Source organism: Saccoglossus kowalevskii, chromosome 5, assembly GCF_978046115.1.
Source record: "Saccoglossus kowalevskii chromosome 5, keSacKowa6.1, whole genome shotgun sequence".
Classification (NCBI taxonomy): domain Eukaryota; kingdom Metazoa; phylum Hemichordata; class Enteropneusta; family Harrimaniidae; genus Saccoglossus; species Saccoglossus kowalevskii.
The window spans coordinates 41,489,974-41,506,405 of NC_140645.1; the positions used below are offsets into that span (position 1 = coordinate 41,489,974).

The window sequence follows — 16,432 nt, forward strand, 5'->3', positions numbered from 1 at the left end:
ATTCATAATATTTTGATATTGGTACATAATTTTGTAACATGCCTCTGCAGGGACATGCAAATACTGTAAAATCTGTATTAAAAGCCACAGCTTCTAATAAAATGGTACAATGCAACAGAGGGGATGTGGCTTCTATTAGCGTATCTACACATATTAGAAATGGTGAATTTGTAGGTCTCAATTGTTCAAAAAGAATGGGTACGGCTTCTATTAGGGATGCTGCTTCTAATACAGATTTTACAGTAGTATATTTAAAGACCATCACACTTATTTACATTCTATGTGGCTGCATGTTCACAGTGACTAGCTGGTCATTTGCACTTGAAGATAAAATAATGGTGTTCACTGCTGTTGTCATTAGATATATTATAGGATGCACTATGGGAAGGTCAAAGGTTTTTCATTCATACTCACATAATGAAAATTAGACAAAATATTATTTATAACATTTTGATATTGGTACATAATTTTGTAACATATCACTGCAGAGTCATGTAAGTAGTTTTTTACATTCTGTGAGACTGTGGGCACAGTGACTGGCATAGTGACTGGCTGGCAAGGGCCAGTCATTTGCACCCGAACATAAAATAATGGTGTTGTTCACTGCTGTTGTTATTAGATATACATGTATGTGTTCCTGTTTATAAAACAACTTGTGGGCAATGTTATGACAGCAGGACAATCACGAGCCTGTGTTAATCATTGAGCGACATTTGTAACACATTTGCTGGTTGGCAAAAATGTAAATATATGATGTCATATTGCGACTGCGTATTCAATTTGTGAAAAAAAGGGAGGGAAATGGTCATTTAAATCCCCCCTCCCCCTACCTGTCCCTCTTTTCACGCTCAGTAACGTAATTACCAGGTAACTCAAAGCGCATCTATTTTTAGTGTTTATAAGCATTGTATCTTGGCATTTTATTTTTGAAAACCTTTTTTTATTTGTGCCTGGTGATTATTGTAGTGTTATTGATTTCGTGTGTTTGCTGTTTATTATATTCAGGGTTTCTTCTGTGTGACTGGTAGTACTTATCCTGTAGCCTGTCCTTTGGGTACATATGGCAACTCTAGTGGCTTAAGTCGAAGTGATGAATGTACTCCATGTCCTGGTGGCTATTATTGTGATGGAATTGGAAGAACTGAACCCACCGATGTGTGTGACGCTGGATTCTATTGCAGAGAGAAGGCGTATACTTCAGTAAGTGTTATTTATGTATCTATTGCTGATATCTTTAGCTGCTACAGTTAACCTGTGTGACCCCCTTGATATAAAGACCACCTGTTTATAGTGACTACTTTTAGGTAGTCCCAAGGTATAATATGAGCAACCTGTGTATAAAGACTACCTGCCTATAGTGACCACTTTTAGGTAGTCCCAAGGTATAACATGAGCAACCTGTGTATAAACACTACCTGCCTATAGTGACCACTTTTAGGTAGTCCCAAGGTATAACATGAGCAACCTGTGTATAAAGACTACCTGCCTATAGTGACCACTTTTAGGTAGTCCCAAGGTATAACATGAGCAACCTGTGTATAAAGACTACCTGCCTATAGTGACCACTTTTAGGTAGTCCCAAGGTATAACATGAGCAACCTGTGTATAAAGACTACCTGCCTATAGTGACCACTTTTAGGTAGTTCCAAGGTATAACATGAGCAACCTGTGTATACAGACTACCTGCCTATAGTGACCACTTTTAGGCAGTCCCAAGGTATAACATGAGCAACCTGTGTATAAAGACTACCTGCCTATAGTGACCACTTTTAGGTAGTCCCAAGGTATAACATGAGCAACCTGTGTATAAAGACTACCTGCCTATGGTGACCACTTTTAGGCAGTCCCAAGGTATAACATGAGCAACCTGTGTATAAAGACTACCTGCCTATAGTGACCACTTTTAGGCAGTCCCAAGGTATAACATGAGCAACCTGTGTATAAAGACTACCTGCCTATAGTGACCACTTTTAGGTAGTCCCAAGGTATAACATGAGCAACCTGTGTATAAAGACTACCTGCCTATAGTGACCACTTTTAGGCAGTTCCAAGGCAATAATGTATGAGCAACCTGTGTATAAACACTACCTGTTTTATGTGACCACCCTTTCGGCAATATTTTTGCAGACTTGTCTTTGACAAAAATAATAATTAACATTCAGTTATAAAACAAGTCAACCTTATTTGAGTTTTATTTTGATCAACTCAAATAATGAGTTGACACTATCATCTTATTATTCCCAGGACCAGTATGTCTAAGGTATGAGTTGCCGACTAATAAAAATGTAAAAATTCAATATTTATATAAAGACAATTTTAAAATTAATGATAATTAATAATTAATTTCACTGTATTTGCACAAGATTCATTTATTTGTGATGTACTAATGACATTTTATTTTTAGATTGATTAAAAAAGATTTACAGAAAAAATGTTGTTAGTGAGAGTGATCAGTGTGGTTGAACGTGGTCATAGCATTGATTGCTCTCAAAGTTGTGTTAATAAAATATGAACTTGATTTAAAATTACACAGTCAGTACATACTAAGCAATGCTTAAAAACAAGGATTTATACGATTAGAGTATACTAATTCGTGTCCCAGATTGTTTTTGGTAGTCAATTTGCATATTCACAAAACGTTTACGTGTGTTCGCATATTTCAATTTTCGCAATTGAAATTCAATTGTGTTTAGTTACAATATGGGTTAAAAGTACATTTGATTGAATTCATTTTTCAGTTCGGTTTATTTTCGCTCGGAATTAATTTTCTATTTTCGCTGAAGATAAAAAATAGATAAAATCCAGCGCATATACTGTTTTTCGTATATTTTACACTCAAATCGTCAAAAATCAGTGAAAATAAAATCTATACAAAACACCCAAAAAGTCTTTTCAGAGAAAATTTATTCCAGCTAAAATAAAGTATTTCACAGTGACTGTGTGTGTTGCTTTAAACATTGCTTAGTTTGTATATTTCTATCTATAATTCTGTAGGTTCATTTAATATACCGTAGTATAATTTGACAATTTTCTTACATATAGACGTAACCACTGTGTTATTATTTGCAGGCACCACCTGATGGTATCACAGGAGGTCTGTGTCCAGCCGGTGGTTACTGCCCAGCTGGTTCAGCTGTACCTGCTCCATGTCCAGTTGGCTATTATAGTAATTCAACTGGATCTAAAAGACCAGAAGACTGCATAGCCTGTGATCCAGGGTAAGTGCTGTAAATTAACTTTAATTAAGTCATGATTTACTGTAAAAGTATTAATTATTCACTGGGTTTCAATTTTGCTTATTTCGCTGACTGAAAAATGTGCTAAATTAAAACCCAGTGAATATACAAAACTTAGCATAGAACACATTATCTAAATTATGAAACCGTGAATTTAAAACCCACTGAATATGCCTGAAATGGTAAATCAGAGAAATTTAAACCAAGTGAAAATTAGTCATTTTACAGTAATCTGTGAAACATTTGGATTTATCCCATTATCAATCAATCATAAATTGTAAGACTGACTGCATATGCCAGGCCTAAAAATTCAATTCTATTTTCAACCATGCGAGTGATTGGAGTGATTTGAATTTGGTGGGAACCCAGTTATGTCTGTGTTTGTCGGAAGAGTTACCGGTAGCTCATTTTGCATTCTATTGTTGGATTAGGTATTTTAATGTCAGTTCACAACAAAAAAATACATAACCACTGGCAGCTGAAAATGTGCATATGCCTCAAGGCACATATTAAAGCAAGGGAGTCGTCACCTCCGCATGCGTCAGATGACCATAGCGTGTCATTGTTTACAAACAAGCGTCTACCCATGAGCTTTTGCGTTTTTAGTGTGTGTTGTTATCGTCGCTTGGGAAATTCCTGTGCACGCTTTAAACACATATTACCACTTTTCAAGCATCTCAATTTTATTGAACTGTGATGAAAACCTGCAATAACGTACCATAAAACATATCAATCTTTCTCAAATAATACTAGTCATAAGACCAATAATACAATAACCCTAGGCGACAGTTTTAATGTTTGGTTTGATGTCATAAATTCAAATCTTGTTCAGCAAAATGATTATTGGTTACCTGTATCGCAGTTGTTCATAAGTAAATCAAATATACGTTGAAATCAAACATCAAAATAATTTATTTAGACCAGGTTTCAGATCATCATAGTCTAGAACTATGTTTGTGGTTAACAGGAACAAGAATTTTATCTGTTCTACCAATCACATACAATGGAAGAATTTCATACAATATCATTGACTTTTTTTTCTTAGATATTTCTGTGCTGGTGATACTAATCCGGAACCAACTGGTCCTTGCTCACCGGGATTCTACTGTACTGGTGCGTCAACAACTCCAACCCAGTACGAGTCCCCAGCTGGTCATTATACATTATCTGGTGCCTATACACCAGAACCATGTCCCAGAGGAACATATCAAACAGTAAGTTCTCCTGCATCACATTTTATTTTGGACAATGAACGTACATCACAGTTTTAAAGATAGCTGTTGAAGTCTATGTGTGTACACTTTAAATTTGAGAGGTAATCATGGTGAAACACATATGGTGCATTCATATTTTAGTAGATGATCACATAAATTTGTTTACACTGGGAATGTTCGAACAAAGTGACAACAATACATCAATAACATTTCCTGGTTTAGTAGTTCTTTGTCAAGAGTAATGCTTAATAAATTTTTACAGTGTCTCTGCACCATATCTTTTTGGGAAATGCTAATTTATTGCTTTCAATTCCATTTGAACACTTCATAGTTCATGCCATCAATTGTTACAAAAATAAAAATTCGGTTGAGAGCCATCATTGTGTTTTATAATGCTTTGTTTTACATGTGGCAATCAAACACAATCATTTGTCTATCCCATCTGTCATTGGAAGTTACAGTTATGAATGGTAGTGTGTTAAGTTCTGATTGCAATATTTCAAGGATTAACACTAAAAGGTATTCCTATAGCCCAGAAGAAGTAATATTGCCATAGCAAATATATAGGCAATTTACATTTTGGACAAGCAGGTTTTAAAGATAAAGCCAAGTCCTGTATATTGTAGATTTGTGTTTTCAAAAATTTTTACATTTATATAGTATATTTAAAGAAAATTTTGAATTGGAAAACTATCTAAATGAAATGAAAAACTTCAGCCAACGTAGAGTGTTAGAAAAGTTCAGGCTCAGTGACCACAACCTTGGAATTGAATTGGGAAGATAGAGTTAAACCAAAAACCCCAGAAAATGAAAGAACTTGCAAAAACTGCAATTTAAAGCAAATTGAAGATGAAATGCATTTCATCTTAGATTGCAATTTCCATGAAGTAGAGAAAAAACATGTCTTGAATTATTTTAAAATAAAAATTAATGAGTTGTTCAGAATGGTAAGCTTCGTGAAAATAATGGGAAATAATATGGCTTTATCATATTATTTAAAAAATTCAATTTTCTAAAAGTAAAATATGTAACTGTGGTCTGGGAGAACCTACTGCTGTATAATTAATTTTTCAGAGATTTGTATTTCTTTCTTTTGTTGAATTTCAGTGTATTTTAATTTTAGTGTTTTAGTGTGTCTTATTTTATTTGTCTTTTGTAATCATTTTTTACCTTACTAAACCCACAGATGGTTAAATTGCGTAATAAAGTTAGTATTATTATATTCCAAGCCTCTAAATAATTAACAATCTTATTATTTTTTTTACATAGGCTACAAAGGCTTCATATTGCCTTGACTGTCTCCAAGGATACTATTGTGAGTTAGCAGGCACGATAAAAAAAATTATCTGTGATCGTGGACATTATTGCCCTCCAAGAAGTGAAACACCAACACCGTGTCCTAGGGTAATTAACTGTTTTTCTCAGTTCCTACAATTTGTTAATTGATCATTTCTCGTGCAGATAAAACTTTGCATCAATCACTATGACTTTCTGACTTAAGTTTCAAAAATGTTGTGCATTTGACTACTCATAGAACAAATACAGTAGTACAGAATTTTAATTATTTTTTTGTAGGGTACGTTTGTATTTGACGAAGGTCGGCAGGAATTAAGTCAGTGTGATGAGTGTACACCTGGAAAGTACTGTTCATCAGTTGGTTTGCAGGAAGTAAGTGGAGACTGTCAAGCAGGGTATTACTGTCTGGCTGGTTCAAATACATCAACTCCAGTAAGTACTTCCATTATCAGATTGTAGTGAAATGAAAGGAAAGGTGTAGTACATAGTTGAACAAATTTTTTTTTCTGATCATTTAAACAGGTATTGCTTATTGATCCAACATATGTAAAATACATTGTTTGCTTACCGGTACATGAAATTTCCACATGCATGACTGTAAATTTTATGGCATTCATGAAAACACAATTTCATGAAAGTTGCTGACAATCTGTGTTGCTGGACTGACTCACAAAATTCGCGAAAACTTGTCTCCTGCTAAATTAAAATGGTTTAATCCATTTTTCTTAAAAAAAGTTTTATTTGTTTATTTTTTGCAGACACCAGAGTCAGGTATGGGTGATGTCTGTCCTGTAGGTTACTACTGTCCAGCAGGTACCGTAGGACCATATGAATACCCATGTGGAAATGGTACATATAACAATGTTACACAGGCTATGAGTGTTGACGACTGTCTTGATTGCCCACCTGGTGAGGTCTGTGAAGGCATGGCATTGGTTGGACCAACTGGTCTATGTGCAGCAGGTATGTTAGCAATGAACAACCTAACCCCAGCATCACATCTGTAAGCAAACAGGGGAATGCCTGGCTGGTAAACTGGATTCACTGACACTATAATCATAAATAACTTGAATAACTGTACATTACTTACCATCGTCCAAATTGGCATGGTAATGTTGGCATTGATCTATGAGCCTCCCCTCACTGGACATGCAAGTCCACAAGAGGAGGCTGATCAGCGTTGGTATTTTTAAATTTAAAATTGTATTTTTAAAATAACCTTTTCATTTTTTATTTCTTACCATTGATAATGCACTTCATTTCATACACAATTTGATACACTCTCAATAAATGTATCTTAGCTGTGTTCCTTTCCTATGTGTTTCAGTTCTTAAAAAAAACTGGCATAATTGAAAGCAATGGTGTGATTACAATTAACACTTTGTCACATTTAGCTACAGAAAGAGGCTTCATGATTTGTAGTGACATCTAATCGGTTGACATTTTTCACCAAAATTTAACAATTGCCTGCTGAGGGCGCTGTCTAAATATGCAAATATGTAGTGCTGTCAAGGTTTTTTGTTGTGAGGGTATCCTACAGCCAAAAAAACATATAGACGGCAAAGAAGATTACTTCCTCTTGCTGTCCTATTCATTGAAAACATCATTTTTGTTTTTCCAGGTTATTATTGTACAAGGGCTGCATATACAAAGTATCCAGATGCCTTGTTAGATGCAGGAACAGGCGCTATATGCCCTATGGGACACTATTGTCCTCAAGGTTCACCAGCACCTAAACGATGTGAAGGAGGATATTATACTAATATCACTGGACAGGAAGAATGTTTTGATTGCCCTGCAGGTAATAATTGATTATTTTTATAAGGTTTATTGTGAGAATACAGCAAAGTGTAGTTGTGAGGAATACACACATGCAGACTTGTATTGGAATTCATTGTGACTGTTTAGTGTATATGAGTGCATACTTTATTTTTGCATTTTATTGAACATTCTGCATGGTAATGGAATAAAAGCAGGTTTTGATGTAATTTATTGGTGATATATTTAGTAAAAACTGTATGCAGGTAAATATAAAAGTCAGATGATCAATATAGAGCTGCCTATGTGATCATAGAAAATCCACTTCTTAATTTGGTCTGGTGACACCCATGCTGAAAATAATACTGTTTCAGTGATTTGTGACTTTAAATAAAATAAAATTGAAGGCATACACATTGTGCACTTGTACGTCTCTTAGGCCTACCACACACCACTCTCTAGTACGCTGCTGTTGATTCATATACGATAGGCTACAACTAGTACACAACATGATAGATTTTCGTCACATCCTGGATTCTGAGCACGTTCAATTTTATCATATTTGGGTGATCAGCATTCCCAGTTATGTTGCATCATGGGATAATTCGAGTTAAGGCAACCGTATCATGTTGCTAGAATTGCGATTATCACATTGTAGAGAAGGCAGTGTTCAGCAAGCTTTATAAATACATTACTGTAACACTACAATATTTCACATTGATATTTGTGTAGGATTTTACTGTGCTGATGGTGAGACACTACTACAGTGTCCAAGAGGAAACTACTGCCCACAGAATACAGGCGGTAATGAATTTATACCATGCCCTAGAGGTTATTATAATCCCGATTTAGGATTAGCTTCTGAAGATCAGTGTTTGCCGTGTGCTCCTGGTAAATACTGTACCGCATTGGGTGCATCAGATTTCCAGTCTATCAATGCATCAGCTGGTCCTTGTGATGCAGGCTACTACTGTGTACTCGGTAAGGGTTGTCAGTATTATATAACTAGTAATATTTCATTAGATGAATGTGTAAACTCGAGTCATCTATCACTGTACCAGTGACACTGAGATTACTGTAAAACATGCCATTTTAGCAAACTTGACTCAAAACACAAATTATAAACAGAATCCTTAGCTCAGCTTGATTTTTGGAATTCCGTTGTGACTCCACTTAAAAGTTTACAGGACTTTATAATAAAACAACTTTAAAAATGTTATGTGATTGAAGCACCACTGTAGTAATTAAACTGTACTATTTACTATCGTGTTTATTTTCATTCAATGCATTTTACACATATTTTATGTGGCACTTAATTAATGTCTTCTATATTTATTAAGGTTGGCAATGGTTAGTGGACCATTTAAAATGCTCCCCCCCCCCCCCGTGTAGTTTGTTTATTTATATAAAATGCTATTGTATATGTCTCTTTTAGAAGCACACTTAAAGGGTCACTTCCAGTTAAGCCTAATTTCACAACAAATTTAGTTTCTGGATTAAAATTACAATCTATAACAAAAGATAGATTAATATTGTGAACAACATAAACAATAGTGTCTCATGATTCTTTGGTGCAATCCCTGGGTTTGGAAGGTTCCCCTTTAAACAAGACATACATGTAGTATTTATTGTATACTGGATTATTAAAATATGACTTTAAGTTTGACCTTAGATAGGCACACTTCTGTACGTAAACACAAGCACTCCTAATAGAGCGAATGCAGTATGTGTTGTATACCAATTGTAAAATAACAAAGTTGAATATTTTCAGCATAAAGCTTGAAAATTCTGAAATATTTTTGTTTGAAAACTGTCAATTAACTGACCTGTTGGCTGTAATTGTGATTGATGATGGCAAGGTTACCATGTTTTCACTATGTTCATTTTACAGGTAACAATGTGAGCAATCCAACACCAGAGACTACAGCAGGTATTGGTGGACCTTGCCCGCCAGGATTCTTCTGTCCACAAGGCACACATACACCACAGGGTTGTCCAAATGGCACTTACTCCATTAATACACATCTACAGTCAGAAGATGAATGTATGCAGTGTGATTTAGGCACCTACTGTGCTAGTTCTAACTTAACAGCACCTACTGGGTTATGTGATGCAGGATTCTACTGTCTACTGGGTGCTACATATCCCAACCCAACAGGTGAGTAATCATAGGGTTATGTGATGCAGGATTCTACTGTCCACTGGGTGCTACGTATCCCAACCCAACAAGTGAGTAATCAAAAGGTTACATTTTTTGTATGTGATGCAGGATTCTACTGTCTTCTGGGTGCTACGTATCCCAACCCAACAGGTGAGTAATCAAAGGGTTATGTGATGCAGGATTCTACTGTCTACTGGGTGCTACATATCCCAACCCAACAGGTGAGTAGTCAAAGGGTTATGTGATGCAGGATTCTACTGTCTTCTGGGTGCTACATATCCCAACCCAACAGGTGAGTAGTCAAAGGGTTATGTGATGCAGGATTCTACTGTCTGCTGGGTGCTACGTATCCCAACCCAACAGGTGAGTAATCAAAGGGTTTATGTGATGCAGGATTTTACTGTCTACTGGGTGCTACATATCCCAACCCAACAAGTGAGTAATCAAAGGGTTATGTGATGCAGGATTCTACTGTCTTCTGGGTGCTACGTATCCCAACCCAACAGGTGAGTAATCAAAGGGTTATGTGATGCAGGATTCTACTGTCTACTGGGTGCTACATATCCCAACCCAACAGGTGAGTAATCAAAGGGTTATGTGATGCAGGATTCTACTGTCTACTGGGTGCTACATATCCCAACCCAACAGGTGAGTGATTAAAGGGTTATGTAATGCAGGATTCTACTGTCTACTGGGTGCTACATATCCCAACCCAACAGGTGAGTAATCAAAGGGTTATTTGATACAGGATTCTACTGTCTACTGGGTGCTACATATCCCAACCCAACAGGTGAGTAATCAAAGGGTTATGTGATGCAGGATTCTACTGTCTACTGGGTGCTACGTATCCCAACCCAACAGGTGAGTAATCAAAGGGTTATGTGATGCAGGATTCTACTGTCTGCTGGGTGCTACATATCCCAACCCAACAGGTGAGTAATCAAAGGGTTATGTGATGCAGGATTCTACTGTCTACTGGGTGCTACGTATCCCAACCCAACAGGTGAGTAATCAAAGGGTTATGTGATGCAGGATTCTACTGTCTACTGGGTGCTACATATCCCAACCCAACAGGTGAGTAATCAAAGGGTTATGTGATGCAGGATTCTACTGTCTTCTGGGTGCTACATATCCCAACCCAACAGGTGAGTAATCAAAGGGTTATGTGATGCAGGATTCTACTGTCTACTGGGTGCTACATATCCCAACCCAACAGGTGAGTAATCAAAGGGTTATGTGATGCAGGATTCTACTGTCTTCTGGGTGCTACATATCCCAACCCAACAGGTGAGTAGTCAAAGGGTTATGTGATGCAGGATTCTACTGTCTACTGGGTGCTATGTATCCCAACCCAACAGATGAGTAATCAAAGGGTTATGTGATGCAGAATTCTACTGTCTGCTGGGTGCTACATATCCCAACCCAACAGGTGAGTAATCAAAGGGTTATGTGATGCAGGATTCTACTGTCTATTGGGTGCTACATATCCCAACCCAACAGGTGAGTAATCAAAGGGTTATGTGATGCAGAATTCTACTGTCTGCTGGGTGCTACATATCCCAACCCAACAGGTGAGTAATCAAAGGGTTATGTGATCCTATTAACATAAATATAAGGTTTGTAAGATAAGAATAAACAACTTCAGATATCCATGAAGGATGATATGCATAAACGTTTCAATCAAATTTACTTCAATGGCTTCTAAGAAAGATTTTACTGTGTAAACTGAAATGTATGAGAATATCACTGTATTCAATAATGCAAAAAACATGTAATTCTCACTGTGACACTAGCAAAAAATGACCTATTGGAATCCTATAGAAATTTGTCTTACAGAAGTCCTATAAAAATTGTCATATAGGAATCCTATATCAATTTGTTCTATAGGAATTCGATAAAAATTGTCCCATATGAATCCTTCCTGAAGAATTTGTCCTGTATAAAAATTACCATATAGAAGTCCTTTCAGATTTTGCTGTACAGTCACATGCCTTGCATAGCAGGTTAGATTTTCTCCCTTCTAATGATAACTCATTTTGTTTATAGGGGATGATACTGGCGGTCCATGTCCAATTGGTCATTATTGTCCACCTGGTACGTCGGTGCCGATTGAATGTCCAGCAGGAACATATAATGATATAGAACAACAGGCTGTGTGTTTCTCATGTGAGGCAGGGTATTACTGTCCTGCGAATGTGACTACATATCTACCCTATGTCTGTCCAGCTGGACACTATTGTCCCAATGGTGAGTACATGTTATTGTGTTCTATAGTGCATATAGTAATCATATGTTATTGGTGAGGCATACTTGAGGGTCCAATCTAAAATTTTATTAGTCCCTGTTCGGATGCAGTCCGAAAACAGGGAATTATGTTTTGACCTCAGTGTGTCCATGCGTGTGTGCGTCCGTGCATGCGTCCGGACCTGTATCTTAGAAATGCCTAGACCAATCACAATCAAACTTCACACATACATCATACATGATATTATACATATGCACATCAATTTGTTTCACGATCTGATTTAAGATGGCCGAATGGCGGCCAATTTTTGTGCTAAAAATCATCAAAATCAAACATTTTTCGGCTGTTTACAGATGGATTTTGTTCAAAATTGGTATATACATTAGACATTATAGGACCGTGATGCACATCATTTTGTTTTTCAGATAAGATTGAAAATGGCCAACTGGCAGCCATTTTGTTTTAATGAATGTGGTTCTAGTGCCATATCTCTGACTTGCTTTGACTGATTATGTTCAAATTTTAAAATTCATTATACATCATGTCATAGATATACAGATATATAGGTTTGACGATCCTATTAAAAATGGCCGAATGGTGGCCATTTTTGTGCTAAAAAATCATCAAAATATATAAAGAAAATTTCCCATGAGACAAGTGAACCTAAGTAAACACAAGTCATATCAGCTTGCAAGGTTCTAATATGTGCATTTTCACAAATCTTAGAAAATTGCGAAATTAAATAGCAATGATCATTTTCCTGCAGTTTTAAGACATTAATTATTCTTGACCACGGACTGACATCACACTTTTCAATTTCACTGTGGAAGTCAATGGAGGGCTTTCACACCGTGAGGAAAGTCAGCAAAACTCAAAACACAAATGGCTAATTCCCTTCACTCTGCAGTAGCGCTTTGTCTTTAAATTTTAAAATATGAGTACAGATATTTTGTATACATTGTGAGGAATATTGTTGTCTGGAATGAACATGATTTTGGCGAGAATATTACCAATATGATTTAGTTGATTAATTGTTTTTATTTTGTAAAATATCCGTGACGACTTTAAAATTTCACCCCCATGATTATTCAGTTGAAAAAAAGGGTGGCTATACAATGCAAATAGCTTTTTTCAAAACTATTTACTCTTTTTAAAATGCTATTAATGTCACCACTCTTAACAGATCTTTCAATTCCAATAACTCAAACAATTGTTTATTTGTTGTATATTTAACTAATTTCTACTTGTAAAATGGGTTTTTCAACAAGATTTCAAACTTGTCAATTTATCTATAGTACTTATTTTTGAAAGAATGTAAATTGTGTGTGTTTTTTACTTAGGTACTGAGTATGCAACACAATATCCTTGTCCTAAGGGTTCTTACAGAGATAATATGGGAGGACAGTCTGTAGTGGATTGTACACCTTGTGATCCTGGATACTACTGTGCATGGGAAGGCAATACAACATATACAGACCTCTGTGAAGCAGGTATGGTAATTCACAAATATGTTATAAGTCAATACGGTCATATGTATATACCCAGGGAAGAAATATACTGCCTGCTGCATTGCTAGCAGGGAGCAATACAAGATGTATTCACCTCTTAATGCAGACATGCAGGTACACACACACACACTTAAGAATGCAACTCATCATATACTGCCCTCTGATTCAGGTACATACATTCATAAACACAAGAAATCAGCAAATCATATACTGACATATGTAAGTATCAGTGGCAATATAACTTACTGACCTCTGTAAGCATGCAGACAGGTAAATATGCACAGACTTGAGGAGGTGACCAATACATCATATACTGACCTTTGTTGCATGTAGGTCAATACAAGATATATTGAACTTTATGATGTTGCAGGTAAATATATACACACATGAGAAGGCAATAAATGATGTGTGTTGATATACATGAGGGCCAATCCAACATGCCATACTTGTCTGGCTTAGAACCCAGGGTACTCGGCTTCAAAAATCATGTGTTTTCGGGGGATGGGCGCCTACCTCGAGCACCTCCTTTGAAAAACTGCAAATGACAATTTTAGTTCACCATGTGACAGATTCAGGAGAAATTTTATAATGAAGAAACAGAAATAGTCACAAAATATATTCGCATTTTATTACAATATTAATTAGGAGCATTTAAGAGGGGTTTGGCACTTAGCCGAACGTGACCCTGAAAATAGAAATGTCCCAAAATGAGGAGGGTGTTTAGCCGAGCATGGGTGCTAAGACAGTCGAGTATGGTATAGTGACCTCTGTAATGTAGATAGAAAGTTCTCAATCAACCCAATATACTGTGGGGGACGATACGTTGCGGATATGGAAATGAAACGAAATATAGTATGCAAAATTATCTGCTACACAATCAGCACCAATCACCACAGAAGAACGACTTAAATGTAAAACTCAGAATTTATTCACTAACGGAAAACCCGCTGGCAATCCGGAGACTTACAACTGGATATCAACGATATAACACAAATTGTAAGAATGATACAGAATTGGCAGTATGCCCTTGATATACATCGATAAACTCTTGACCGTGTAAGAAAATTAGTGGGAAAACTTCTAATTGGATGAATATAAAAATTGAAACAAAAGAACATCCTGCGGTGGTTTCTACCACGTTCGCATTCATGTCGTCGTCTCACTTCAGAATCCGTATTTTGCAACAATGTATATGTCAGAATACAGTATTATTGAACTTGTATAAAACGAAATGAATAAAGCGATTAACAAATATTGCATGTTTCAATTACAATGCTTCACAGATAAATGATTCAGAAATTACTCCGACATATACCTTGACAGGAGGCAACTGACGTTGCAGTGATTGTTGCATGATCACTTTCTTCTATTACTTATAGGTTGGTTCTGTATCGGTTCAGCATGGACCCCACGTCCATATGATTATGACAACTATACTGGTGGTGATTGCTTATGTCCAACGACTTCTACTGGAGGTGAATGTCAACCAGGTTTCTTCTGTCCAGAGGGATCATTCGAACCAACACCATGTACTGAGGGAAATTTCTGTCAAGTTCCTGGTAAGTAATGTCATACACACTTGTATAAACTTTTATTTAGTCATGTCCTAAAAAAAGGAAATTCAGGAAACAAATTAAGTACGTATAATTTGATTAAAATGGAATATGAATTTGAAGGATATTTAACAGAAATTCAGGATTTCAATTTGAGAAGAATGGTTACCAAGTTTCGACTTAGTTACCATAATTTTGAAATAGAATTAGACAGGAGAAAATTCCCAAGAATTGAGGCAAACAACAGATTGTGTAAAAAATGCAACACAGGTACTGTAGAAGATGAAAAACATTTCATCCTTGACTGTTGCTATTTCACTCAAGAAAGAAATATCCTTTTAGAAGACTGTAAATTAAAAATGTGTAGTACAGCTAACCGAAATTTAATATTCACCTGCATTATAAATAGTAGTACTGCACTTGCAAAATACTTAAAAAACACAATTTATAAAACCTAATTGTAATACATATTTTATATATACCCTTTAGTTTGTTATGTTTGTAATTTTGAAACTTTTGTTGTTTTTGTTTATTTGTGTTTGTTTTTTCTGATCTGTATCCTTACCATACAGCTCCTAGGTGTAGTTGTGTAATAAAGTTATTATGTTTTGTTAATTTCTAAAATAGTATACATGTACTTGTTCATTTAAAAATTTAGAAGATTGAGGTTTGCAACTTTCATAATTATGTACGGTGATATGCAATGAATATCTCACATGAGGAGAACTAAGTGTTTGAAAGCAATCTATTCCATGTACATCAATCAACCAATCATGTCACAGTACTAAGTTGAAGCTCCGGAAAGTTTGACTACAGAAATGAGCAAGATTATTGCCGCTGTATCCAAACATGTATTACACATAGATAAGCAAGAATCCTATCAAAATATGGTCTGAAATGAAATTTAATAATTTTTTTCACAGACTCACTTCAAATTTCAAGAAATGCAGGTTTCTCATGTCATTTTGCAATAATCATGATTTCGTCAATTCGTGTGAGATCTACATCGCATATCTTATCACTAGCATACCCTTGTATTATAAATTCTTTGTTCAGCTCAATATATAATGTTTCTCACTTCTCCTCTAGGTCTTGCTGATGTCTCAGGTCCGTGTGATGCCGGCTTCTACTGCAACCGTTCTGCTAACCGACCTGATCCCACTGATGGAGTCACAGGTGACATATGTCCAGTTGGCCGATACTGCCCATCAGGTACTGATTCTAATCCACCAATGTGTCCTATTGGGACGTTCTCTAATGCGCTAGGATTGGCCAGTGAAGACCAGTGTACCTCCTGTACACCTGGGTATTACTGTGAAACACCTGGATTATTTGAACCTACAGCAGAGTGTGATGAAGGTAAGTACATTTTACGATCTGAAAAATTTATGGAACAATCTCAAGGTGTGTGCAACTTTATATGGTTATGTCACATAGCGACAATCTGCATTTACATAATTT

At 36.1% G+C, this 16,432-nt stretch overlaps 1 protein-coding gene across 1 annotated transcript in view; it reads left to right on the plus strand.

Moving 5' to 3' along the window:
- Window positions 1-16,432, plus strand: part of LOC100369099 (uncharacterized) — a 155,864-nt gene that overhangs the window by 81,644 nt on the left and 57,788 nt on the right. The window contains exons 40-52 of the mRNA XM_085499013.1: window positions 1,006-1,200; window positions 3,070-3,218; window positions 4,282-4,450; window positions 5,720-5,854; window positions 6,026-6,178; window positions 6,505-6,709; window positions 7,368-7,547; window positions 8,237-8,485; window positions 9,396-9,662; window positions 11,712-11,912; window positions 13,251-13,400; window positions 14,798-14,977; window positions 16,061-16,330. Coding sequence (XP_085355139.1) covers window positions 1,006-1,200; window positions 3,070-3,218; window positions 4,282-4,450; window positions 5,720-5,854; window positions 6,026-6,178; window positions 6,505-6,709; window positions 7,368-7,547; window positions 8,237-8,485; window positions 9,396-9,662; window positions 11,712-11,912; window positions 13,251-13,400; window positions 14,798-14,977; window positions 16,061-16,330 — 2,503 coding nt within the window. The remainder of the gene's footprint in view (window positions 1-1,005; window positions 1,201-3,069; window positions 3,219-4,281; window positions 4,451-5,719; window positions 5,855-6,025; window positions 6,179-6,504; window positions 6,710-7,367; window positions 7,548-8,236; window positions 8,486-9,395; window positions 9,663-11,711; window positions 11,913-13,250; window positions 13,401-14,797; window positions 14,978-16,060; window positions 16,331-16,432) is intronic.